Here is a 27,625-nt window from a genome sequence, read left to right as displayed (position 1 = left end):
ACCCTGAAGGAGAAGAAAGAGAGAGGCAGAGACGCAGGCAGGTCTGTCAACACCAGGATGTCTCAGTGGCCATGCCACCTGCACTCTGCACCTGGGTTTCTTTTCCCACTGGGATTTTAGACTGCTTTAAAGTCCTGGACTGGCAAACACATCACAACCAGCACACACTTCCACATCCACTCTCACACATAAAAAGAGTGAAAGAAGGAAGAGCAAAAATCAAGAATGTTTCACAAGAAAGTGAGAAGAGGGGGAAAAACAGGACAGATTAAAAAGAATTACTATCCTGGCATCTTGCAGCTCTCTTGTAAAATATATAGGAGGATGCATTCTTTCCTTCACCTGTACACCAGAGTTACTATAGTTGTATGTCATTTCTAACTAGTTTTGCTTTTTGTCTCATTTTGACTTAAAAAAATCAGTTTAGTTTCAGTTTAGTTTTAATTATTTTCAATTTTTCGCTTTAGTGTTTTTAATTATTTTTTATCTTTTTTATTGTATAGAGGCCAGACAGATATCAAAGGCAAGATTTGTGAAAGAAAAAAAACTTCAATAAAAACAGATAACTTTTTGAAAGCAGCTGGCTCACGGTGTTGTAGACATCCAGAGTCTTAATAGATGTAATAAAAATGTTTTGTTTTTTTTAACCAAACTTACAAATACTTGAAGCTTCTCTACATTTTTATCTTATTTTAATTGGTTTTCGAGGTTTATTAAATAATTCCAATTAGTTTTAATTTTTTTCTAAATTTTTGGTTTAGTTTTCATTAACCATTTTAACTTTGCTATACACGTCCTAAATCTTCAAATTTATCCTATTATAAGGTCATTTTGCACAACGCATACACATTAACACTACCAAACTCTTCAATCCATTTTCTCCCACTTCACCCAATCTCTTGTTTACTTCCCTTCTTCTTCCTTCTTTTCCCCTGTATGTATTGGTCACAAACAGGAAATAAGTCCAAGCTTTATGTCCTGAACGGAGTTGCCATCTTCTGCCTATAGACTCACTCAAGGTTACACAGACAGGAGCTGGATCCAAATCAAAAATATAAAACATCAAAAATATAGGCACATACATAGACATACCAAATGACACTTACATCCTGAGATGCTGCTGTACACCTACACATACATTTACTGGTACGGATGCACAAAGTGATGGCTGAACAAAAGCACACACCTGCACACAGCAGGCCTGTCTGACACCAGTGACCCAGGGAGGGAGGGAGGAACAAAGGGAAAAAAAGTCAAAAGCAAAAAGAGAGAGGGGAGGTTTAGATTTGTTTAAGGGCATAAAGGTAGGGAAGTTCCAGGGGCCCTCTGCTGTTTCCAGACAGTCCCAGTGTAGACTGCAGACTTCAGACAACTGAATCCCTGGAGCCCCCAGGGCAGCATGGAAGCCACAGATGTTCTCAGGGAGCTCAGAGTAGAAGACTGAGTTAGAAGTGGGAGAGTGGGAGGTAAAGGTGTATTGTGGGAATGAAAAGAAGAAACAAGAAAGCTCTAGGGTGTAATTCCTAGAGTTCCTCAAAATCTATCCAACAAGCCTCCTAAGACACTGGCATTGAAATTTTTGCAATAAAAGAAATCAAATCAACACACAACAACACTAGAGCTGTTTTACACTTAAATAAAACTCACAGAAGTGTGTCACAACACATTTGTTTTGTTTAGTTGTTTGTTTTTAATCATATAGCGATTTTACCTCATAGAAAGGTTTAGGGTCAGCCCAGTGGTGGCTCTCTGCATCCTGAAGAATGCATGTATAACAAGCCTGGATACAGTAGCTGGTCAACTGCTCTCTCATGGCCTCGACTGTATCTTTGTATTTCTGCACAGGTAGTGGGGTCAGGGTTCTAGGCACAGATGAAGAAACATCTTTAAAGGTAATGTTAGAAAACACATAATATAATACACACAGCATATTAAATGAAAAAAACAAAAAAAACAAAACAAAACAGGTTTACTAGGGTAAACAAGTTCAACAGTGCAGAATCCTGTAATGCATATGGATAATTAAGAGCTGTTTTTTATGTACTGGGAGCTATCAATGGCACGGGTGAAATGATTAGATGAAAGAATAGATGATTTATTATAAAAGTTCAGTGTGACATTTCATACCCTTTAAATCCACCTGCCTTTATACTTTCCAGAGAGGGGACTTAAAACCAGGGGGGAGTTAATGGTGTAAAGAGAGGAAGGCGGTTTATGACCAAATGGGGTACCATGCAAGTGCAGGTGGAGTGCAGGGGTAAAGGGCCAAGGGTGGGAAAACAGGAGCACAAACAGCACCAAGGATGTTTTTAAAGGAGATCTGTGGAGAGCAGTTTAAGGGGGTGATAAGGGGCATGAAAATGTTGAAGAAAATGGATGGAAAAACTTAGCAGGTGCAGATACTGTGGGTGTTGTTACCCTCTGTCGTTATCTCTGGTAACCCCCTGTTCATCTAGAATTTCTTTGACTTTCAAGAATCATTTTAAATTTCCTAGTTTCTAAATTTGGAAGAAATCTTCTTCATCCACTGCTTCAGTTGATTAACATACTAAATATTTATCTTTTATTTCAAATTAGGGTAAAAAAAAAAAAGAAAATGTATTTTACATAAGGTAGCTGGAGCAAGTAGTGCTATGTGATTTATGTTTCTGGTGCAAATCCTTGTAATATAGATCTGCAAAGCTGCCTGTCAGCTGCTAATGGTTACTGCTGATACTTTAAGAGATGCTGCTTGCAACTAGGCAAGACAGGCAACTGCTAGGTAAGGCAGGCCCCAGACCGGTGGGGGGCCCCTCAGGGCTGACAGACAGTTAACTACAACGATAGCAATGTGCAAAGTTGGGAATGGCAGTATAGGAGAAACCTGACCTCTCTAAAGGGAGCCCCACCTAACTCCACTCCTGTTGCAAGTGGCATGCACGATTCTGCTTGAACAAATGTAATCACATGGAAAATGAAGAAGAGCTATTACGATCAATGATATGATTTTATACTTCTAAGAGTGGAAAACAGAAAGAAGAAAAAGGAGAAAGAAAAGAAAAAACAAGGCAGTGGTAAGTGGAGCAGATAGTCATCAAATACAATGCTAAAGAGCTAAATGCAGATTATTTCTTTGTTTACTTTGTTTTAATATTGGTTTATTTAGCTAGCAGAGCGGGGCAGATTGCGCATGGCCAGGGGTCAGGATTGTCTTATTAGCATAGCAACCAGATATTAGAATCTAGTAGTTACAGAATAGATACTTTATCACCATTCAGATTTGCTTTAGACATTGTTATTGAAATAAACATGGTCTCTGCCACTTTTCTTTGTTAAACGCTGTCTCCACCTGAGCTATGGATGATAAGTTATGAAATTTAGAGCCAAGTGTACTCTAAATTACTACATTACATTAGTGTAATTATTGTGCTATACACTGAGGGAAATTATTATTTAATCCCCTGCTGAATTTGTAACTTTGCTCGATTACAAAGGAATGAACAGTGTGTAATTGTTACGCTAGTTTCATTTTAATGGAGAAAGACAAGAATATCAACCAAAAATCCAGAAAAAAATGCATTACATAAAAGTTATAAACTGATTTAGAGAAGGCTTGGGAGAAAAACCAAATTGAAGCTCTTTTGCATCAACTCAACCTGCCATGTTTGGAAGAAAAGAAATGCTGAGCATGACCCAAAGAACACCATCCCCACAGTTAAGGAGAGACGTGGAAACATTACTATTTGGGGCTGTTTTTCCTGCTAATGGTACAGGACGACTTCACCGCATTGAGAGGCCAATGGACAGGGCCATGTACCATTAAATCTCACACAAGCACCTCAGCCCGAATACTTAAGATGGGTCATGCAGGTGATATTTATTTCCCTCGGTAGATCAGTCTATAGCACAATAATTACACCAATATAATTGAATGTATGTGCAGTGTGGTGTGTGCATTTTGTTGTAGTTTCCAAATCTGTTATGTAGGTTTAATGGTTTTCTGAAAATGAAAAAGACATATTTTTATTATGTAAAAACTTGAGTAGACAGTCAAGGCTATCAAATGTAATGTGTACGTCCAAGAACAACATTCAAAAGTTGAATTTGAGTAATGCTAATTTTGTAACATGAAAGCTATGAAAATGACATTATTAATGTGTTAGTGTATAAATATACTTCCTTTAATATAATGGTGATGAACACTTGGTTGGGTGGGCCTAGGGCCCATAGGTTTCTAGAATCAACACTGGATATTTTGAGAGTCGTTTTAGAATTACTTTGCCACAGTAAAGCATTGCCTGTGTCTATAAGTGAAGTTTCCGTTTGTTTAGTTTTTAAGCAATCCACTAAGGAATCACCAAAGATAACTGTGACAAGTTTAGGATCAAATCAGAAGTAAAATATAATCACATTCTCCCCATGTGTTCCTGAGTTATGCAGTTGAATAATGACTAGTAAAGTCTTTTTGTGGAACATTACGGTGCCACAGTTAAGCTGACATTTGACCTTTTAAATGCAAAAGGCCATCATTTCATCAGTTTATCCTGTTAGACCAATGTGTGAAATTTCATGTGAAAGTCATAATTAGCATGTTTTGTGAGTTTACAGTGACCTTGACTCTTGACCTTTGACCAACATATTCTAATGAGTTCAGCCTTGAGTCCAAGTGAGTGTTTGTGCCAGATATTGTCAAATTTCCTAAAGGTCTAGAAATCATAAAAATGGTACAGATTTGAAGTTGCAAGCGACCTTTGACCAACAAACTCTTATCAGCTCTTCCTTTAGCCCAAGTAATTGTCTGTGCCAAATTAAAATAAAAGCCCTCAAAGCATTCCACAGATATAGCATTCATGAGAACAGGAATTAAATGGAAACCAGGAGACATAATGTCACTGGCCGTGGCAGTCACCAGGTCTAAAAAAGTTGGGAAAAAGACAAAGCATGGGAGCAAGGCAAATAAATAATTCAGCTGCGTGAAGTTTAAACAAAATAACTGTAAATGTCCATAAACATCTGGAAACACACTACTTACATTTTAGCTGCAGCAGTACTGGAATCCTTCAGCCTGGCACTGTAGTGCTCTAGTCGCTGGTGCACATAAATGCAAGTGGCCAGTAGAGCATGCAAGTTCTTCAGGGGAGCAGAGGATGGTACCTCCAGGGCCCTCTCCTGCAAACGACCCAACATGGCAAATGCTGCTCTGCCACATGACTCTATAAAGCTTGATCGCACCTGCAGAAGAGAGCTCTCGTTGCAGGCTGCTGCCAGTGGTAGTAAGGCATCCATTTCAGACATGACTGCTCCGCAAAACTGAGGGGGGAGAGAGATCGCAAACATGAGGCAAGATGATTTCAGTAACAGAGGGAAAATCTGTCAGTAAGAGGAAACAAAAAAAAAAAAAAAAAAAACTGTAAAAAGAGACCTCATTAAATGTAAATAATGGAACATTTGTGAGAAGTGATCAGAATGACAAGGATTCAAGACTGAGCTGAGTATTACACAGGCATTTATCTTGTGTTTGCCTACTACTGAAAACAGTGACAAGTGCAAACGATGAATACAAATATCTGAGGACATGCACTCGGCATCAACTTTGCTGTTAAAAATTCACAGCATTAGGTCAAACAAAAAAACATCAGTCATATTTTATAACATTGTTAATCACCGTAGTCACAATCTAATACAAATTTTACAACACACTGGAGGAGGTGGAAGTCAGACAGGAAAGAAGCTTGGCCCAATAAAGACGCACCACAGCATTTCAATCAGGTTGAGTTCTGATCTTTCATTGGGGCCATTGCAACGCACTGATAGTTTCTTTTTCTGTTGGAGATTTGCGGCTGGGCTTAGGATCATTGTCCTGATGCATGACCCAAATTCGGCCAAGCTTTATTGGTTGGACAGATGGCCTCACATTTGACTCTAGAAAATTTTGAGTTGACCATGAAGTCCTATGTATACCAATGATTACATTGTGTCCAGGTCCTGTGGCTGCAAAACAAGCCCAAGGTATTACACCTCCACCATTATGTATGACACATGGTACAAGAAGTTTGTGCTCATATTCTGTACATAGTTTATACTAAATGTGGTACTGTGCATTATGGTCAATCATCTTGGTCTTGTCTATCATTGTTCCAGGAGTGCTGAGGTTTGTTCAAATGCAACTTTGCATTTGACTTAAGATGTGGCGCCACTTCTTTTCAGAGAAAAGATTCTTTCTCCCGGTAGCGCTTCCAAACAAGAAAAACTCAGTTTTCTTCTTAGTGTACTTTCTTGAACTTTAACATTTAACATGAGATGTAGCTCTTGGGATTTTTTTGCAGTTTCTCTGAGCATTGCACAGTCTGACCTTGGGGTGAATTTGCTGGGAGTTCCACACCTGGAAAGATCCTGGCAACTGTCTTGAATGTTTTCCACTTGTGAATAGTTTTTCTCGCTGCAGAATGATTGGCTTCAAATTGTCTGGAAATGACCTTATAACCCTTCCCAGATTGATGGGCAGAAAGAACTGCTTCTCTAAGGTCATTGTCGATATCTTTCCTTCTTGGCATTGTACGAATCAAACCAGCAAAACTTCTGCTTTTATGCTGTTGATAAATTAATCAAATGTCAATTTTTTTACATTACTGTGAAAACTTCTTACACAGCTGTATTTGTGAATCCAAATGTATAGACCTAAAATATGCATATGCTTAAGTTATGAGCCAGGTGGATCAGTAGAAGCCTTAAAACATAGCACAAGGCCCATATCTGCTGGATCTATTTATCTAGGTCACACTGAAGAAAGAAAATAACACTCAGAAGACTGTTGCAGTTTAATCAATCAGTCAGTCATAGTGTGAATCACCTGCTTCTACAGTCACGGGATTACTTGACTAGCTGTCGGAGAGGACTGAGAAGTTCACCATTTCTATTTCTGTTACAGCTAACAGTGTGTCTGCAGCTGACAATCTAACAATCTCTTCAAACAATTTTCTCGATAAAAGCTTTCTGTGGGGCCGGCAAACAATGACCGCTTGGACAATTAAGTCAATACAGGACTGAATGTTGTCATTAGGAGCTTATCTTTGATGGGAGAAAAAAGGAGCATAATGGAAAGATCCTGAAGAAGCATACAAATACAGTATTCGCACACATATAAACACTCACACACTGAAGCCAGTTGAAGTCAGTCTGAAACCTTAACTAGCTAAGATCAAAGCGTGTGATCCCACCAGGACTATTGCAGCAAGGTGAAAGAGATTTTATAAAGTGCTAGCGAGCCCTGTTTATGTGTGTGCAGAATGTGGAGTAGACAGACAAGTGAAGAAATGAACACGCAGGTGAGGGCTTCGCTAAAGTCTGAATACAGAAAAGGCACTTCTGCTGCTATAATAGAAAGCTGGCATGAAGGTTAGAAGGGTCTAGTAAAACAAGGAGAGTTCAATCCCAGGTTCTGACAGGAGGGTGAGTTACAGCTGTTGAAAGCAGGCTGTTTGTAATTCATCTATCTGCCAATAATAAAAGTACATCATCAAGTACTGTGATGGATGAACAGTATCATTGCAACCTGCATATTTATGGTAATATAGACAGAGGAAAGTGGGTTCAGATAAAAAAGCGAGGACTGAGGTATGAACAAATGAATATAAATGTGAGAAATATTGATCTATCATAATATCTTTCTACCGGCAATTTTCAAGGTTTTGTCTTGTAAAAAGTAAATTTGCTCTTCTCAGACACTAGAGCATGTTCAAGCATATTCGAGCAAACACATAGAGTATGTGTGTATAAACACATATACCACCCCTCCCACACACACACACACACACACATACACACATATATGTATTTGTCTTGAATATCTTTTTAGCTCAGTGTTATTGAATTCAAATGCATGCATGTATAACCTTTGGGCTGAAAGACTCATCTTTGAAACGTTGACCTACACATAACTACGCTGTACAGGTCCTGAGTACAGACAAATTCTGACACTCGTTAGCAGTGAGAGCCACAAATACTGTCAGTGTAAAAGGGTTAGGGGAGGAGAGAGTGGGAGGAGGGAAGAAAGGTGAGGCAGTAATGATAAGAGTCTGAATAGTGCTCAGTGTAGGGGAGAGTGGTGGGTAGTTGAGAGGAAGATGAATGTGAGTTGGGGAAAGTTTCAGGTAGAACTCCCTGAAAAGTTGTTCAGAAAAATTTAAAAATGCAGAGAAAATGAAGAAAAGCGAAAGTGAAAAAAAAGAGGAAAAAAACAGCATAGTGACAGTGTGTATGTGGCTGGCCACACTGGAGATCCTTTTGTAGAGTGTTAAATTCTAAACCTTGTCTCACATTAGACACCAGCCTTACCTTTGGAGAAAAGTCAATCTCTGGTTTCTGCTTCACCTCTCCCTGCCATTTCTCAGGCCCTCTCTCACCCCTTCTGCTTATCCTGCTTTATTCTGTTCACTAACCAAGCCTCTTTGCCTTCATAATACATCCCTAGATCATTAGTGCACCATATACCCTCCACTTTCCACTTTCAACACCTTTCTCTACATCCCATCTAACCTACATAGTGGTTAAATGTTTTTTTTTTTGTTTGTTTATTTTTTGTCTTTAGAGAACTCTGGTAATACTGATGACTTTTTTCGAGGAAACTTTTCAAGGTGTCATGCCCAAATCATTCGGGCCCTCTTTTGCACAGAGACCTTTCTGCTAGGGTAACAAAAAACATTATTCTCCCTGGGTCTAGGTATTGTTTGGAGACTTGCATTGTTCTGGGTGAAGAGGACAGTGAGTCCACTGTGTATGGCAAAAGGAACTAGCACACAAGACTGCACGACAATGAGGGCCTTGTACAGATATTGCTCATAGAATAAACCTACGCATTAGACTCATGTGTGTCTTCCTTTTTTGCACGTTTGACAACAGCTGAGTTTTACACATTTAGTACACAAAATAATTGACTAAAGGAGAGAGAATAAGGTTCTGAATTAGTGCTATTTGGTACTGAATGATAGAAAGGACTTGATATAAGGAAAGGTTAATAAGAGGAATCTATCTCTATAATGAGAGCAATGGGGGTATTTAACAATAGGAGAATTCAGAAGTTAAATTCCAGCCTGTCTGGACCTTTATTTTCTTTTTTAAATTATTCTTAAAGACAACAGGAGTAACCACAGGAGAAATTCTACTTTTGCTTGATTAAGGCCCTGCACTGTATTAGTGGGCTAATTTGATCTACAGTAAAACCAAACATTCCTCCAGCACGGCTTGTGTGACAAGAATCATTGGATAACTACATACTAATAACTAGAGCTACTTAAGGACTGCCCTGAAGCAAATGTACTTAAATCAAATTACAATTAAACATCGGTTTACTCGACACTATGTGCAAGAGTACCTTGGCTATCATTCTGGGAGTCTCTGCCTCTGAGTAGGAGGAGAATGTGTCTTCTCTGAGATGTGTGTTGCTGGCAGTGGTGAAGGTGGGTCTAGTAATCAGGCTCAGGGAGACAGAGAGATGTCCAGAAGAATGCAGTTCGTCTTCTTGTTGTAGATTCTTAGCACAGACATTATCCAGCACCACCTTTACGCAATGCTCCATGTGAGGGACTAGTCCCTTGAATGCTGACCTCCAGTTGAACTCCAGAACCTTTGCCTGGCAAACAGGAAATGAGCCAACAGCCAATTAATGTCTGAATGGTGAAGGGAATACTTTACCTGTTCATTTCACTGCTATAAAACACTGCTTGTTTGCAATCCTAAAAAAAAGTTAATATGCCCGCATGATATGAAATAGTTGTAATGATAAAGAAACATGTAAAAGTTGTACCTTTGTTGTTTCTGTGGTGGATTTCTTGCTCTCAGTTGTGTTGTCTGAATCCTTTTTGCTTTTTTTCAAGATGCCTAAAAGCACGATAACGTTTTTGATCAATTTAAAGAGATTTATTTTACAGTGTGACTAGGAAACAGCTCAGTCAAACTTACAAGTTATCAACAATGACAATGAAACTTCAGAAAAATCCTGGTTTGAAAATGAATCGCGATCATCTGTAATATCTTTCAAGTCTATGGATTATTTAGAATGACTACGTCTATATTAAGTATACTGTTATTTCCCTATTGGCCAACATGAGAAGTATAAATGCACATGCCTCAAATGGAGTAGAAAAAAATTGCCACTGGCATTTGCTTTAAAAGTCTAAATTTGGGGTTTAAATTTGATTTGAACCCAGATAGTATGAGCCTTAAATGGGGTAATTCCATGAAGGGAGCCTGTGTGGGAAGAAGGGGGAGTGTAGGAGGGGCTGACATGAAGACAAGCGTACAGGATGTTGGGTTAGGGTTGCAATTAAAAAGCCTGAACATCAAGGCCACAGTTTCCTAATCAGAAGGCGAAGAGTAAGACCCCAGGCGAGGCAATTTAGCTGAACAAGACCGCATGCAATGGAAGAAGAAGGAAGCAGCAAGCGCATCACTTTTTGACCTTTAAGCCCATCTGATGAATTTCTGGTAATTAAGCTGTTTGATTGCCTGGAATTAATGATTTGGATAACTGCCCTTTAAAGGCTGTTTACCTCCCTGTAAATTGAGCCTTTCTGCAAGTCTTGTTTTTGTAAATGTAACCTTTATGGAAATTACTCCATGCACCAAAAGCTTTCATTTAACATTTCCGCAGCAGCAGTTCAAAGGGGAGAGAGGAAAGGGATACTAAAGGCTTATATAACACCCCAGAAAGTACACTAAAATAACACATTTCTTCAGACACAACTCGAGACTTTTGGAAAGAACAAGTAAGTAACAGTGTGTGTGTGTGTGTGTGTGTGTGTGTGTGTGTGTGTGTGTGTGTGTGTGTGTGTGTGTGTGTGTGTGTGTGTGTGCATTTATTTCAATTTTCTGTGAATTCTATGAATTTAAAGGTATTAAAAGGAATTATGTTGTCCTTGTTTGACCACTGATTTAAAGAGAGGATTTTATTTTTAGATACATAATCTTGTACACTCACCAGACACTTACACTTAATTAGGTACACCTTGCTAGTACCAGATGCCTAGCCCTTTTTTTTTTTTTGCCTTAATTGTGGCTTAATTCTACGTTGCACAGATTTCACAGTGTGCTGGAAACATTCCTCCTCCTTCGGTCCACATTGACTGACAGCATCACATGGCTGTTGCAGGCTTCTTGGCTGAAAATTCATGATACAAATCTCCTATTCCACGATATCCCACAGGTGACTGTGGAGGCCATTTGACCATAGTCAACTCATTATTGTATTCAAGAAAAATGTTTGAGATTAATTGAGCTTTGTCAAAACATCACTTGGTGCATTATTCTTCTGGAAGTAGCGGTCAGAAGATAAATGGATGGACATGGTCAGCAACAATACTCAGGTAGGCTGTTTAGATAGTATAAACGGCAGTTTCTGAAGTACTTGGACCATCCTGCCTGGCTCCAACAACCATTCCAAGTCACTTAAATCGCCTTTTTTCCACCATTCTGGAGCTCATTATGAATTTCAGGAGGTCACATTCCTTATATGCACTGCTGTCTAGTGATTGGCTGATATTTGTTTTAACAAGAACACACAAGACCAATAATAATTTTCAAAGATAAAAAACAACAAATCAACAAAAACTTACCAAGCGTCTTAGTCAAAGTATATGAAGAGTTTATTGAAAATGGAAATGGATTGGCATTTATATATCAGTTCTGTTGTATCAAAGCACTTTATATTGCATGATATTAGGTTTGATGATGGTGAAGGAGACACTGTCTAAAAAGTCCGATCAAAATCCCCCATACTGTAGGTGTTCAGTCATTTTTACATCATGCTTTAATACTTAGTAAGCCCCTGACTGAAACCTCATGCCCTATGAATTGGAGCACTGTTATCTTGGGAGAGGCCAACTGTGATCATTGTTTTGATTTGCTGTGACCCTCCATACTGTGGAGACATGTAGACATAAATCGTTCTAGCAAAATGTTGCCCTTGGCATGAAAGAGCCACCAAATCTCCTCATAGTTCAGGTCAAGAGTTCTTTTTTTTTTTACTTTTGTCTGTCATTTATAGATAGATACATGTGTGCATTTTTTGAGTAACTGATTACCTTTTATAGGAGGAGTGTCTCCTGTACAGTCAATGAAGATCGTGTTAGTGACCAGCTCCTTCACATCGCTCTCAAATCCCAGCAGGGTGCAAGCCAGCTGGGTTAATGCCCTCAACTGGTGGGAGGTCAAACTAAAGCTCCGACTTTTCGTGGGAAGCTCCAGTGGTGCTGTCAAGGGGGGAAAAGAGAAGAGATCAAATAAACAGTGTGCATGCTTAGGAATGCATGACTAGCAAAGAGATGCACTACAGTTTATAGTTCAGTAAAGGAATAAACATTTTCATGAAAATGGGTTTTCAACCCAACCTCCCCGCCTACATGCACTCATCGGAAAACACCACCCTCCACAAGTCTTGCCTCGCACAACACCTCTTATAAATATCGACCCATTCATGTTTTCCCAAAACACGGCACAAACAAAGAGACAGCGAAAAAAATATGCAAAACTTTGCTCCCAGAGAAGTCACACATGCACATCCCTCTCTCTCAGCACAAAACTTTTCTCCCCATAACCCGCCGATGACCCCCTTGGCAAATATGGATTTCCCATTTTGGAGGCTGCCAAAGCCATCACCCAGGGGATGTTCCGCATTAAGCTGGAGAATGGGCGGCTAGGAGATGCGTTGCCATACTCCCAGACACATGCACAAATACTTTTGTGTGTCCGCTTAAATGAGCTCCTCCACTGCAAAGGCATTTGGGAATGGAAGAGCTCGGTATTAGCCTTGACTCTGAAAGCTCGGAGATGATTGAGCGTTGAGACGGGAAGAAGAGGGGGGTCCTTTTCCAATAATTGTAACATTATTGCCTCTGAATCCTAATGAAATTTTGCCATATTGTTAAACAAAATCTGACAATATGAAAACACATTGTCCCCAAGGATGCCTGGTTTAATCATGCATGAGGTTTGACTCAGTGTGCTGTGTGTGGGCACTTGTGTATGTTTATATGAGTGTTAATAAATGAGAGTCGATGAGTTTTTGTGTGTTTTCGTATCTGTTGGGTGTGCGCACACTTGTTTACGAGCATGTAACGCAGGCCATTATGAATAACTTGATTTGCAGGAGGTGCTCGAATGCACATTTGCACATGTCAGTCGTGCAAGACAATTGTCTCACACCAACCGGATTTCTATGGCCTCCATGGAATAAAAATTCTGACCTCAAATTTTTTTGTTTTTCCAAGTCTACGTCTATACATATATTTATGTGCGTGCGTGTGTGTGTGCGCGCGGCTGTGTGAAATCACAAGTGAACAGATGTGTAATTTGGTGTGTTTGCTTACGTTCATGTATATGTGTGAGCGCGTGCATGTGTGTGTAATTAAGCTGCATGGGTCTGCAGCTTAGCAGCTCCTCTGTAATGGGGTCCAGTGGGAGTCTGTGCTAGAGAGACTACATCATGCTGCATGTGTACACGCGTGACCTGGCTGACACCCATGTGCCGGTCTCGTTCTCCAGCTTGCACATTCACGCACGCACCACCAATCTTGTCTATTTCTGAAGTCACCAGCAAATCAAGAGCTAAAGCTGTCAACAACTCAAGAGTAAACAATCAACCGGACAAGCCAGGAAATGTTGTTGATATAACCACACAGTTACTGCACCGGATTATCTAAAAAGTAGGGATGCATTAAGTTATCAGCCAAACATCGGCTGTGGCTGATAGTCACATTGCCATTAGCGTGTCTTCTTAATTATTGAATATCTATATCTGTGCATTATCCGTGTGTCTGTCTGTCTGAATACTCTCAAAACTGTATCCATTTTTAAAGGGTTTATTTTGTGGTACATAAATCTACGATCCATGTATGAATTTATGCTCGGCATGAAATAGCTATATACTATCTATACTATTTATCTATATCTATACTGAGTTCTCTGTTTTGCTTGCACAGGGATCAACAACCTCAAAAACAAAATAAATAGAATCGATAGTATAATTAAGAGTAACAGTAACACTGGTTAATTTGGCCAATTCAATTCCCAGTCGGTGCATCTCTACTAAAAAGCTGCCACTATATCCCCACCCTGTTGCCCCATTTTAACCTTCTCTGTGGCATACAGCAACCATTAACCCCCACCTCAGTCTAAGTATCACCTTTTCCAGAGCTTCTTTCTCCTCTTTACCATTCATTCTGTTCATTCCCTCAACCTGTGACCCTTTGACAGCTCCACTTGCTCACTAAGTCACACCCTAAATAGTCGCACGCATGACCTTGATGTTCAGCAATGCTGTGCCTCAGCCTTTCATTGGGGTCTGCAGCGCAGCTTATATAGGTATTTATAGTCGTCTCCCTAGCCAAATAGCCCTATAGCCATAGCAGTCTAGTACATAGCCATCTAAACCTCATTATACCTTTGTCACAACAGTGAGGCCAAATGAAGGCTCCCATAGCCACTTGATGGAGAGGGTGTGCTTAAAAGCACCCAGGTGTGTCATATAGCATAGTACATGGCATGTCTTATAGAGCAGAATGAGGAAGGGCACTAGCAGCCAGAAGAGTTCAACCAAAGGTCAATGTAGTGAGAATCAATAAAGGAGGAGCCAGTGGTGAAAGCAGGGCAAAAATGATATGTTTATACAGTATAACAGCTCCTTCCATATAACATTATGGACGGAGCTTATGAGTGAGGATGCTCCTATAAACAAAAAGACAAATGTTAAGCCATATTCTGTGATAACCATTAAAGCAGTTGGCATCTTATCAAAAAGCCCTCAAGGCAAGTAGCGCGTTATTCATCTTTATGTTTCATGCGAAAACAGTGCCATTGTTGAAAAAATGTCCAGGAAAAATCAAACACCGCAGGTCTACAGTGGCCAGTTTTTAGTTTGTATCTTTTAATAATGACAACAATGTAACACAAAAGTGGGAAGAAAAAAAAACAGAGCAGGTATTTTTGGCAAGCCATCATTCTTCTACTTTTCTCTGTGGGTTCCACCATCTCCACAGTCCTCTCTCTCACATACGCACACACGTGTGCACACAAACACTGCTCATGACTGGCAGAGAACAGAGAGAGAAGGGAGAGAGGAGGAGATCTAGGGGAAGGAAAAGGGGTGGTGGTTAGGGATGAAAACATGGGGAAGAGAGGGAGGGAAAGAGAGGGAGGGGCGGGATAAGGGAATTCCCTTAGCAGTTGTTATTGATTCCGGTGTTTACGGGCGAATAGTTTAGTGCCGTTTACAAAACAGAACAGATGCAGCCAGTGAGCAAAAAGGTAAACAATTGCTGTGTGGCGGGCTGCCAAATCCCCAGTCTGATGTATTAAACTCACGGTGAAGAGCATTTCCCCTTTGGCTGCACTTATTGCCACTTCATTTCCTCTTTGCTCACATACACATTCTCTCCTTCTTGTCATCTCGCGCCTTCTCTGCATCTTTCTCTTTCTCTCTCATTCCCTCGTTTATCTGAGGGAAAAGAAGAAAAAAAAAAAGGATGAGGGTGTAGGTGGCTTTTTTGCCGCCTGGCTATTTTCTGTCCTTCTCTAACCCAGGAGGCCCAGTTCTTCCTAACAGAGCCATTAGCAGGGGGAATTGCATGTGTCTGACATGGCCGAAAACCAATTATTAGACACTTTCTACCAAATGATGCCCAAGTCTTTGGGGAATGGGCAATCATGCAATAATTTAGCCACTGATTTAATTTCTCTCCAGCACAGCATTCCCTTCCTTTTTCATCCTCCTGTCCCTCTATTCCTCTTCTTTCTTTTGCTCTGTCTCTCTGTAGTAAATCCGACCGTCTGAGGGTGGTCTGCCTATGCGATGCCACGCTGGACTATAGGCTCTTATCATGTCATTGCAATATGTGAAGGCAACTTTTCCATGTTTGTGCAGATGCCTGTGTCCTACAATACCCTCTACAGGTGATGTAAACATGTGGTTTCATTAAATCTCACCAGATAAGGAAAAAGTAATTTTAGAAGACAAGGCAATTTTAGTACATCTTACATATTGGAAAATCAAAGTGCTTTACATAGTTCATAAAATGAATAATACTAAATTAGACAGATGTCCTCTTGTTCAATGAGGCTTTTTTTATTTGTTTTTATTAATATCCTGAAAGTCACCTAAATAAAAACAGGGATATAATTCTAGAGCCTTGTTTACGTGAATCCTCTAACTCTAATTTTGAAGGACAGGTATTTTAACCGCTGTTATCAGAACAGATCAACATTTCACTCCACATTCAATGCATTCAAAGGCAATGAATTAAGCAAAATGCAAACATTTTCTTTTGTTCCATGAAAATCATGAGTCAAATGATGACTCTTGATTTGTTTTTGTAGCACTGTTCTTTGTAGCAACAAAATCCTTTATATACCTGTATTGACCTTTGTTAACATTTCCCAGTTTACAGTTCCTGAACACACAGTTAACACATATTGTACTTCTAAATGCAGAACAAACAGTACAAGTAAAGCACTGACTACACCTGACTTGGCACACTCCCTTGTTAGTTTTTCCTGCAGTGGTCATAGGTGTATAGCTGCATGAGTCTGTTAGTGCTCCACTTCACTGTTAACATGGAGCTATTGCCATGCTATACTTTCTCTTCCTGCTTGTGTTTTCTGTGTACCCGTGCCTCCTAGTGTGCTCATCTCTCAGGGTGTCAAGCAGGGTCATATGGGTGCCTTGGGGTACGTCTGTGCACCTTTCAGTGTGTATTTGGGTAGAAGGAGAGTATGAAGTCACTGTGGACCGGCTGCTAGGCCCTGTGACAGCTGGGGTCCTCTTCGTCAGTTGCGGCCCACTGCTCACCCAGACAGCCTTATTATGGGAGGCCTCCTGCCGTGATTTACCAATATATACTCTGACACAAGCACAAGCATGAACACACACACACACACTGTGATCTCTTGTGGCCCTTTCCATGGGTGCTGTCCAACCAGGGCACAGCAGGGGCCACCGAGCACTTCACATAAAGAGAAAGTAGCAATGTTTGATATCTCAATTAAGTTGCTCTGCAAGGAAGAATGTGTAGTTGTGATGATGGAGGTGGTGTTTTTTGTGGTTACAAAGACGCAAACTTTTTCTTTCGATTTGAATGTATTTTTGTGTCCTTTTCCTGCGTCTTATTTTGTTTCTGGCTCTCTTTGTGATGAGCACTGCAGTGACAGTGAGATAGAGGTTAAGATTTCTCTGGCTCCCTCTGCATACTTGAACCGAGAGGGCTGGATGAAGAACACGAAAGAATGTATTGTCCTGATGGGAGCATTTCATTAAATCCCACTTGTTTAGTGCCCTTGTTCGCATCATTGTTTTCAAGCCCTCAGCGAATCACACTGACTCTTCATCACGAAGCGCTGGCTGCTCTCAATAAGCCAGCCATTTTTGTCTGTGCTTCCTCAATAGAAGGTGCCAGGAAAATGTTCATATCCTTGAGCTGTTCAAGAGTGATACACAAAAGCCATTGTGGCCACTCTGAGGAAATGGGGAAAAAAATAAATAAATGGCACGCATATGACACATTCTCAAGGGCCATGAAACATATTCTTTTCTGCCATTTCACTGGAGCCATGATTTAGAGAAGATGAAGAAGATGACAGACACACACATAAACACAACCGCAGAGTAAAGACCCTGATCTTCTCATTAAGATTAGTAAACAACCACTTGCACTGTTTGGTAACTTTCTTAACCAAGGGCTTCTCATCATGTGCAAGGAAGAGAGCATTAAATAAAAAAAACAAAAACACACAAAGCGACAAAAAAAAGAAGAAAAAAACAACAGCATCCATAAACTCCAAGCATCACACAAAGACATGTGCATACGTGTACTCAGTGACACACACAAACCCCTCTACCTAGCCCATAATTACATGGAGGCATGCGTGTGCACGTCCCAGGCTGACAGTGTATATAAACTCAGGCAGAGATATGATCTAGTGAGGAGCTGCTTTTATTAAATATTAACAAACGCCATTCCCAAGTAGCCTCAATCCCCACAAGCACCTCCAATGCCAGTCTTAGCCTCAGCCTAGCTATCTCGAGTCACTACAGAACCTCTCTCCCTGCTGAATAGGCTGCTGTGCTTTCTCTAAGAAAGAGTTCAAAGAGCCAGAAAGGGTGACGAGGGGGGAGTTGCAGTGATGGTGAATGTGCTTGCTATACATGTTCTAACTCAATCCTTTTTTATCTATAGGGAGCTGCCAACGTAGTCATATGGGGAAATTAGTGGAAGTGGAATTTAAATCAGTGTTATCGGAATGGGGTTGCAGAGTGTTTGAACAGAAATTCACAACCTCGACTTCACCCCTGTGGTCGATTGTTAGGGAAGAAAATTGTGAGTGCGCGTGCAGCGAAGTTAGAATGAATGCTTTTGATGTCCTGCAAAAACACGAATCTCCTATGCATACATATGTAAATTACTGATGCCATATATGGAAATTTAATGATGCATTTTTAAAAAGGAGGTATTAAATGACTCTTGATAATGTTTTTTTAAAGTAGGCCTGAAATTAGTATGCTCACACACACACGTCAGAAACAACCCAGAAAGGTCACTGAAAACAGAGTTTGTACGAACACATGTTGACTTACAAAGTCACACATACACCTTAAAACGAAAATCAACAGGTGTAAATATATTGCACAAAAACACTTTTGGTAACACTGCCAGTTTTTCAGTTGCAATTTTTAGCTAATACAGTGTGGCAACTGTATAACTGTAAATGTCTGTATTTGCAATCCAACTTATACTTTCGGAAATCATATCATTAAGGGCCCAGAAAAATGCTTTTAAAGTATCAAAACTGTAGATAATGGTTCCCAAATGTAAAAAATATTACTTGCCTTGTTTTGGCAAAATTACACACACACACGCGCGCGCACACACACGCGCACCACACCTAAACTTGGCCCACCCACTTCCCTACCGACTCAGTGAGGTGTGTTAGTAAGGTCTAAAGCCCGTATTGTTCCTGACCAACCAACCTGTCTCGCACTTGCCCCAGTCCCACTGTTCACCCCATTACACCTGGAAAACTAGGAGGAAAATGGGAGAAGAAAAAGGGTGAGAAAATGGACATGGAAGAGACGAAGTAAAGGAAAAGCAGTGAGGTGGAGGTGCTCAGACCCTTTAAATCTGTCTAGGTACAATGTCAAAGTCTGCCTTTGAGTCGGTGGGGTTAAAAGAGGAGGCAGATCTCGCTGTGAACGTTGTTAAATGGTTCAGTGGTTTGACAGTGGCTGATGCTACAGACAGCGCTACTCCCCTGGGAGTCCGCAGATTCTCCCAGGCATGGCTCTTATCAAAATATACCTACCGCCTGCCTCTTCTTCAGAAATAAACAATAACACAGCAGGGGAAGAGGGAAAGATCTAAGGAGTCATTGGATGCCTATGAAAATAGAATGCCTTTTTTTTTTTACTGCTGTCATAATTGTCTTGACAATTATGGGTGTAGCATACAGTATAGACAGTAAAGTGTGAAAGCAGATTATGTGTTAATGTTTAAGCCATGGGCATTTGGATAGAGGATATGTGGTTTCCTGAGCTTTTTTTTTTTTTTTGTAGTGGGGGGACGACTTAAAAAATGAACAACAGGAAAATGTAATCCCAGTTGTAGCCCTCAAAGCTCTCTTGCAGCCGATAGTTGAACACACACACAAACGCATAAGTAAAGCCAGCACAGGCAAAACTGCTCCATTTTACCATCATTACACAGCACGGGTCCCTCGCTCCCTTTGGAGCCATGTTCTGCCTCCGGTGCTACATTTGACGGTTTGTTGAGCGGCACGTAGGTGTGTAGCCTCCACAGCGTTACGTGATCAAACAGCCCAACTGACGCATGGCCAATTATCCTGGCTCCCTCCTCTCATCTCACGTTTAAGGAGAGGGAAAGTAAAAACCAAAGAGGGAGATGGAAAGAGAGAGATGGGGGGGAGCAAAGCTGGTGGTGTGTTTGTCGAAGAATCGCAGATGCAAAAGTACTTCTCCCCCTGTTCCACAGGGAAGCTGACATGTGCACCATTTTTTGTGAAAAGTAAACAATGGCTCGCACACTTGTTTTTATTGTGAATGTTTGCCATCAGCGAGCTGTAAATAGGCCAAGATGAGGAAAACAACGAGAACGCTGAAGGAGGGGAAAAGTATCAGAGGGTGACACAGGGAGCGAAGGTTTGCCCTTTTCTGGTCTTTGTGTATAATACTACTTCTTCGTCCAACAAAGTGACACATTTTATATTAGTGGCAAATATTAAAAGATACTTCTTGAGGTTTATTTTCTCTCTAAAATACCATGGCATGTGTAAAAAGATCGAGAGAATGTTAAACTCTGCTCTTATCTTAACTGTCATCAAGCGCTTTGCAAATGTTACACTGCATATATTCTCTTAGGTTCAAAAGATTAAAGTGGTTAAACACACCTTGACCAAGCCTTAACTATTCCGAGATCAGGGCTTATTGCTGTCATAAATGCAGTATGAGTAAATAGTGTTTAAAAGTATATTTGTCCTGAAAGTAAACCTCTTTATCCTGTTGGCAGGCAGCAACGAACGCAAACACAGAAAACAGTGCAGCAAAAAGAAAGCATTTATAATGGGAACAGCAGTTATTGACAGCCACTTACAGAGGCCTTGGTTCTAGCTCAGATCACTACCACTGGAGAGCAAAGACGGAGAGGAGCAAGAGAGAGAATCACCTCTGCTGGGTTACAATGAGAAGCAGGTGGAAAGAAGGCAGATGCGAAAGAAACAGCAACGAGGCTAAATAAACTAAATGTACTCTGCTACCGACAGAAAGAGGACAAAGAATAAATGAATGTAAAAACATTTAGAAAAAAAATTATGCTTACCTACAGTTGCCCGGGATTTGACTGAATACTTTTTTGTCTTGACGCTCGGGGCAGTGTTGTCTCTGTGAGCTGTCTCACATTCTCTCTCCATCAGGGAGGCAAACTCTGTGGCCACTGTATTGAGGTAGGCTTCATTAATAAAACCAAGGATCGTGTGTGGTTCTGCTAGTCCTGAAAGGACGTGGAGCTCCTCTTTGAGGGCTTGAGTCAGTATCGGCACCATGCTGCAGAAACCCATAGCCAGCCTGTCAAAACCAGTCTCACCAATTTGACTGGTGGACAGGGTGGAGTGCACAATACCCAGCACGTATTGCCGTGTTAGGCCCTGGATACACAAAAACAAAATATTATGTCTGTGTGAGATTAGCAGTGCCTTTGACATGCATGTGAAGTGAACACCCTCTATTCCCTCTACTCATCTGGAATTTATATGAACTGAAAAATGGAAATCGTTTCTTATTTTAGTGTACCTGGTAAAATTGCAGCACCTCTGACTCGGGATAAAGAAAGAACATCTGCTGCAGACACTGAACCCGTTCAAGGATGGACAGAGCGGTTGTTTGTCGAGGTCCAGGAAGCTCTGGACTACGGGGAAACAGTTGGTCCATCAGGTAGCGTCTGAGTCGGAGTCGCACATCGTCCCACACCTCCTGGATCTTTAGTAAAGATTAAAGATTAAAAGAAAAAACAGTAAGTACAAGTCAGCCCATAAGACATTAAATTAGTCTGTACGGAAACAGCGAAATGGATAATAAATGGTGCATTACCTCTAATGAAGCGTCTTCTCTGACTGTATGTACCAGCTGGATGGAGGAGGCAGTCAGTTGAGAATGAAGAGACGTAAGTGGGGATGAAGAAGAGTGGTTACAGGGGAAGCAAATACCGCACTGGGACGACAGATTCAGCAGTAGCTGAAGCGTCACCTCTTCTTTCGACTCTTCTTCAGATCTCAGGTACTGTTGCTGAAAGGAGAAGGTCATTTAAGATTTTAATTTCACAAGAGAAAGAGGAAAAATACCTGAAGACAGGGCAGCGCAGTATGAGCGTCTTCTAATCTTAACCGCTTATTCATAAACAAAGCTGCTGCTTACCAGATAGCTGGATATTTCATAACAGAAAAACACCGGAGTTAAGTGGGATTTGAGATCACAAACGATGAAATGATTATGATCACGATAAGTTATCAGACATCCAGCTTTCTCATTTTAGAGAGAAATTATGTGTTACAGATTGTTGGTGAAATGTTTACAAAGAATAGCTAGAGACGATGATGACGATAATAACGAGTCATTAGGATTTTGATGCATTACCAGAGCTCTGAAGAAGTCCATAAGCTCTTGATGTCCTTGGGTAACAGGCCTCACACTCTGTTGTGTTTTGAGGGAGAACCACTGCAGCCACTCTGTGGGACTCAGTGGACGCTCTGCTGTGCGGGAGTCTCCTATTTTAGCCTGGAGTTCCTTCAGCTGCTGTTCAATGCTGAGCACAAAAAAAGATATATTACAGAAATCAGAGAGCTAAGGACTATAAAACCATACAGAGGTTCCAAGTACAAGAATAAAACACATACCAAAGTAACCTTAACCTTAGTAAATTTAAGACATTGGATGGAAAGTAGATTTTAACCAGCAAAACAGAAAGAAATGAAATAGATTTTTAAAAACGCAACCTCATAAATTCAATTTTGTCTCAAATTTGTGACTGGACAAAATGTTACAGTCAAGATCATCTGGGAAGGAGCCTTCAATTTCACAGGTGACTTTTGAGACATTTAAACAAAAACAATCATTGAACCATACTCAAAAGCTGGTGCTACACCATAAGCACACAGGAACAATGCATAAAATATGTCAACGCAGCAGTGATACAAACAAAAAGACTCGGTGATAAAAATACACACGGACCTACACAGCACGTCACATTTGGCTCTCCCTCACTCCTATTCAGTGTCTCTGCTGTGAGAAGACACATACAGAAGCATCAACAGTAATGAACACAGACATCGATATATCAGTGTGCAAGTGTGTGCTAAGCATCTGGTGTGAAGTGGCATTACAGACATTGGCAGGCATCTGAGGCACACAGTTCTTGCAATCTCATGTCTTACTTGTTCCCTTGACACACACACACACACACACACACACACACACACACACACACACACACACACACACACACACACACACACACACACACACACACACACACACACACACACACACACACACACACACACACACACATCGCTCTTTTGATTTTAACAGACGGCATCAGCTATTCAGTTTCCTCTTTAATGTGACGGATTAGAAATGACATCTTTGGGCTCGACATGTTTAGTCATTTCCATGCAAATCAATGCATATATATCTGGGCATGTAAGACGGTGCATGCATGTGTGTGCATGTGTGTGCATGTGTGTGCGTACAACTACATACCTGCATAATTAAGCATGTATGCTGTTGTGAATGCCACTATTGTGTTCATTTTTGATTGTGTATTCATAGTTGAGCTTGTGCTCAAGGCTTTGTGAATGTATGTAGTAGTGCATATAGTGATAGTAGAGCTTGAACAAATCATCTGGAAGTCCACTAGCTGACGAAAAAAAAAATCAAGTAAGAAATTCATATAAAGAAAAAAAAGTATGAATCACAGGGTTGATGATTAAATAATGGCATATCTTGGTGTCAATGTAATTACTTTGGGACTTTTGAGAGGTAAATTTGAAATGCATGACTATGTGATCTAGTACTTCCCGTGCCATAAAAGATAAATATTCAAATAGTGAAACAAGTAAAAAAAAAAATATATTTTTTGCACACCTATACTTCTGTCTCTCAGACATGTGCACATATGCTTGTATGTGTGTTAGTATACATGACACAAAGCCAAAGTGCAATTTCCCCATCAGACAGCTCAGCTCATCCCCTATCGGGGACTATAAAGTGCCTCCTGCCCGCTCCTGGGCCACGAACACATCCAGATGTCTTACAATGGCAACACATTAAATAACCGTTCAATCTGACACATTTTCGTTTCAGAGGGGAAAAACGCAAGGGGATAAAATGTTATAGACTGTTACAAACTGCCATCCTGTAGATTGAAAGCTGCCTGATGATACTGTTCTCGCTCTCGTTAACTACCTTCCTCTCGCATTCTTTTCGTCTTTAGGCAGGCCAGATGATGCATCTCACTTTATTCTCTTGACACCAATGTGCCCACTGACAGAAACCCTGATTATAAAGTGCCGTTTTTGTATGTTTATAGAGATTTGATACCAGAAAATACTTGCTACACATATGTAGAACTGTCAGTTCTACATATGTGTAGCAAGTCTTTCACCTTACCATGTGTCTGTATGTGTGATTTTCTATTTCTGCCTTTCTAGGTACGCTTACTCCATAGGAAAAACATTGCCTTGTGACAGATTGTGAGTGCTGCAATTCTTCACTACATTTGCCCAAAGCTCACTGGTTGTAAAACACAGCTTCAGCAAGGTCCAAGCAAAACTCCGAACTGCCCATGGCGCTGTGTGTAAAATTAGTATACATCACTTTAAACAACACAATGGAGTGCTGAAATGCTGGTTTGTTTGTGCGAGACCTCTGGCTTTTCTTTCTCAAGGGAAAATATAGCAGTGAGTTCCTGATAAGCAGCAGTTCTGGATACAGTGGACTCCAAAGAACAACCCTTTACTTTTCTCTGTTTTAAATAACTCTCGGAACAGTTGCTGTAGATTAAATGGCTTCAGAGAGCATTGTATGTGTGTTTATGGTAAGTCATAAACATGGATGTTCATTCAGGGCTCCCCATCAGGACTTCAACATAGACAGAAGGTTTCAAATGGCTGTCCATCTGTGGCTCACTGCTCACCAACTCTCCAGTTCATGTAACACAAAAATGTAAGTAGACTGAACTTTCTACTTAGATAGCCTTGGACTCGTTCTTGCTATACACATGCAGTATATATCAGTGCGATTGACAGACATGTTTGACCAATATAAGGCCATAGACTGAGACAGGGGGGGAATTGCTCTAAGGCTTCAAGTTTTCCCCAGTTCCACTCTTCATCACCTCACTCTTGCCTTCACCCAAGAAAAGCATGCTCTAATAGCTACAGCAAATACACCTGCTCTCCGGGTACATTTTCAAGGCTTGACTCCATAGCCTTTTTCTCTCTCCATTTCTACTTTTTCTTTTCTCTCCCCTCAACACTCTTACTTTCCTAATTTTTTTTCTTTACTTTCGCCTTTCAATTACCCCTCCTTAAGGCCTTGTGCTCTAAGTCATAAAGTCAATGTGGATGGTCTGTGTCAAGAAGTCCATCCAGCTTTCTACAATGTGATGACCTTTTGGCCGCTGGTGTGAATGCTACCTGCAGCCTAATCAACTTGGCAGGATTAGCTCCAAACCTGATGACTTCCACTGCCGGCAGCTTGGACGGTGAGGAAAGAGACAGAAAGAGTATGAGAGAAGAGGAAGGCAGAAATGGGTAGAAAACAGAGAAGTCACAGAAAATAAAACCACTCAACCATCTGTGTAAAGACAACAATGGACGAACCCTTAATGGCAAAAACGGCAGAGCAGAACTCAACAAAAGACCCTGAGAATGAGAAAGGAGGCAGAGGAAACTAGGAGGAAAGAATTCTTTAGGCCTCTTGACAAATATGTCAATCATCTTACCCTAACTGACACACACACACACACACACACACACACACACACACACACACACACACACACACACACACACACACACACACACACACACCGTTACTGCTGAAGTGAAATTTAATTGTTTTTCAGTCTAGTTCAGGGAGATCAACACCCGCCAACCTTCACCACCGCTGAGAGAGAAAGGGAGCAACTGGAGGTCTTTTATTAGATATGATGGCACATTTCACAGCTCCGTGACTTACAGAAACCCAATCCCGCGATTAGTCAGCGCTTTGACGTTATCTTAAGTTTCTTGTCAGAATTAATTTAGTGTGGGTGGGCTGCTGTGGGGCCGTCTGTCTGTCGTGCTCCGCTCCCCTCCGTTTGCCTACAGGAGGTGGGGGATGGAGACAACGGGGGCAGGAAGATCCCTTTCAAATAAGCCCCAGCTCCAGTCAGTGCCAAACCAGCCGCCTGAGAACTAAATATCTCCCCCATCAAAGGAGCCTATTCTGTAAGGGGAAAAGGAGTGAATGAGCTTGAATGAACAGGCTGAAAACGAATCCCGTCTTGGCCCAGTCTGTTGCCCACTTAGTGTTTTCAGCCGTCATCCCCCAAGACACACAGCCTACCCATGATACCGGAGAACTGATATAGGTGATATACTAACTTAACACACGTGTCACACAGAGCTTAACACAAAATCAACGACATACATTGAGGACTAGTATTTTTGTTCACTGAAAAGGAACGTTGCACGATATTCTACTGTGGCACGTTTTCAGTTTCTTTGGTATGCACACGCATTGAAAATCACACACACACCAAGAATTAAATGTAAAAGTATTGATACTCTACCCTGATCAAGATTGGCAAGCGATTAGTGAGAGTCATTTGCCTTGCCCGTGTGAAACTAGAGGCCTGTCTGGAGTCTCAGTGCTTGTGCTGACACTTCATTAGAGGTCTTTTCCTGGTGGCCTGCTCCATCCGGCAACACACACCCACCCCTTCACTGTCCCATCTGATGAAAACTAATGGATTACAGCATTTCAATTTGGGGGAGCCAGCTCTGTTGTCAGCCTATCTTACTCTCCTTCAATTAAACAGCAGCTCTTAGGCAAATCTCTGACATCTGAGAACTGGGAACAAGCCAGTCATTCTGACCCATTCAAGGGTGAAGGCAGCTCTGTTTCCTCTGCCTCCCAATTTTCCTTTCCTTTCCTCCACTTCCGCAATTTGTCTCAGACACTGATAAATCAATTAGGCAGCAGGTGAGTGAGCTTTGGATGTATGTGTAGGTGTGTATACGTCTGCAGCCCACCCAGGTTAAAGGCAAACGAGAGGCCTTGCGAGATTTTATTTGCCTGGATGCGTCCCGACAGAAAACGAGTAGTCTCGGAGGAAGTTGGCTGCAGTCTTGCAGAGATACTGACCAGTGGTCCCCCACGGCGAGAGGAGGATTGCCTTATTTTTAGCCCCATTCTCCATTATCTGGACGCTTTGTTCTCATAATGGTTATCCCTCTCCCATCTGCAGGAACACAAAATAACCCTTTAATGCTTAGAAAGCAGAAAAATGGCCCGGCCTTCTGTAATAAGCCTTGAATTACCTACCCAAGGGTTTTCGTTTCAAGATGTGGAATCTTCAATTATTATGTTCCCATTTAGAAGGAGGAAGGAAAGAAAAAGAGAAAAGGGGAGGGAGGCAGCGAGAGAGAGTGAAGAAGGGATGAGTCCCAGACACTAATGGTGCCAGAGTGAGGCTTTGTTCACTTGCTACATTTAGCCTGTCCTTCATCATCTGCCCTCAGCCTCACAACACTACAAACGATAAAAGACCTGAAATATAGATTTCTCTTATTTTTCTCTTCCCCGTGTCTCACTTTTTAACAATCTACTTGTACTCCCTAACTATACGGATCTGTAATAAATGACTGATACCTATATTTCACTCCTCAGTGCATAAAAGAAAAAAACAACCTGGGAATGCATTTCTGCCATATATGATGACCAGACTGCTCTTACTGTATAATTAAGAAGAATTTATAAAACAAACCTGAATTTTTGGAGAAGATATAAACTTTGAAAGGTGTCCCTTAATAGAATGATCCCCTCAATAAT

The 27,625-nt window shown here is 41.0% G+C and overlaps 1 protein-coding gene across 4 annotated transcripts in view; it reads right to left on the bottom strand.

Moving 5' to 3' along the window:
- kiaa0825 (KIAA0825 ortholog) overlaps positions 1 to 27,625 on the bottom strand; it is a 117,738-nt gene that overhangs the window by 81,875 nt on the left and 8,238 nt on the right. For all 4 annotated transcript variants that reach the window (XM_086313993.1, XM_086313992.1, XM_086313995.1 and 1 more), the window contains exons 3-11: positions 22,163 to 22,331; positions 21,620 to 21,814; positions 21,323 to 21,508; positions 20,853 to 21,177; positions 12,057 to 12,224; positions 9,782 to 9,855; positions 9,350 to 9,607; positions 5,012 to 5,289; positions 1,712 to 1,862 (exon numbers count right to left, since the gene is read on the bottom strand). In XM_086313993.1, the coding sequence (XP_086170119.1) occupies positions 1,712 to 1,862; positions 5,012 to 5,289; positions 9,350 to 9,607; positions 9,782 to 9,855; positions 12,057 to 12,224; positions 20,853 to 21,177; positions 21,323 to 21,508; positions 21,620 to 21,814; positions 22,163 to 22,331 (1,804 nt within the window). The remainder of the gene's footprint in view (positions 1 to 1,711; positions 1,863 to 5,011; positions 5,290 to 9,349; positions 9,608 to 9,781; positions 9,856 to 12,056; positions 12,225 to 20,852; positions 21,178 to 21,322; positions 21,509 to 21,619; positions 21,815 to 22,162; positions 22,332 to 27,625) is intronic.

Source organism: Aulonocara sp. 'chitande type north' Nkhata Bay, linkage group LG12 (genome assembly GCF_057382095.1).
Source record: "Aulonocara sp. 'chitande type north' Nkhata Bay isolate Kocher_YH1m ecotype deep benthic linkage group LG12, A_spYH_male_GT1.1, whole genome shotgun sequence".
NCBI lineage: Eukaryota > Metazoa > Chordata > Actinopteri > Cichliformes > Cichlidae > Aulonocara > Aulonocara sp. 'chitande type north' Nkhata Bay.
Note: the sequence above shows the minus strand (reverse complement) of the source record. Positions and strands in the feature narration are given on the sequence as shown.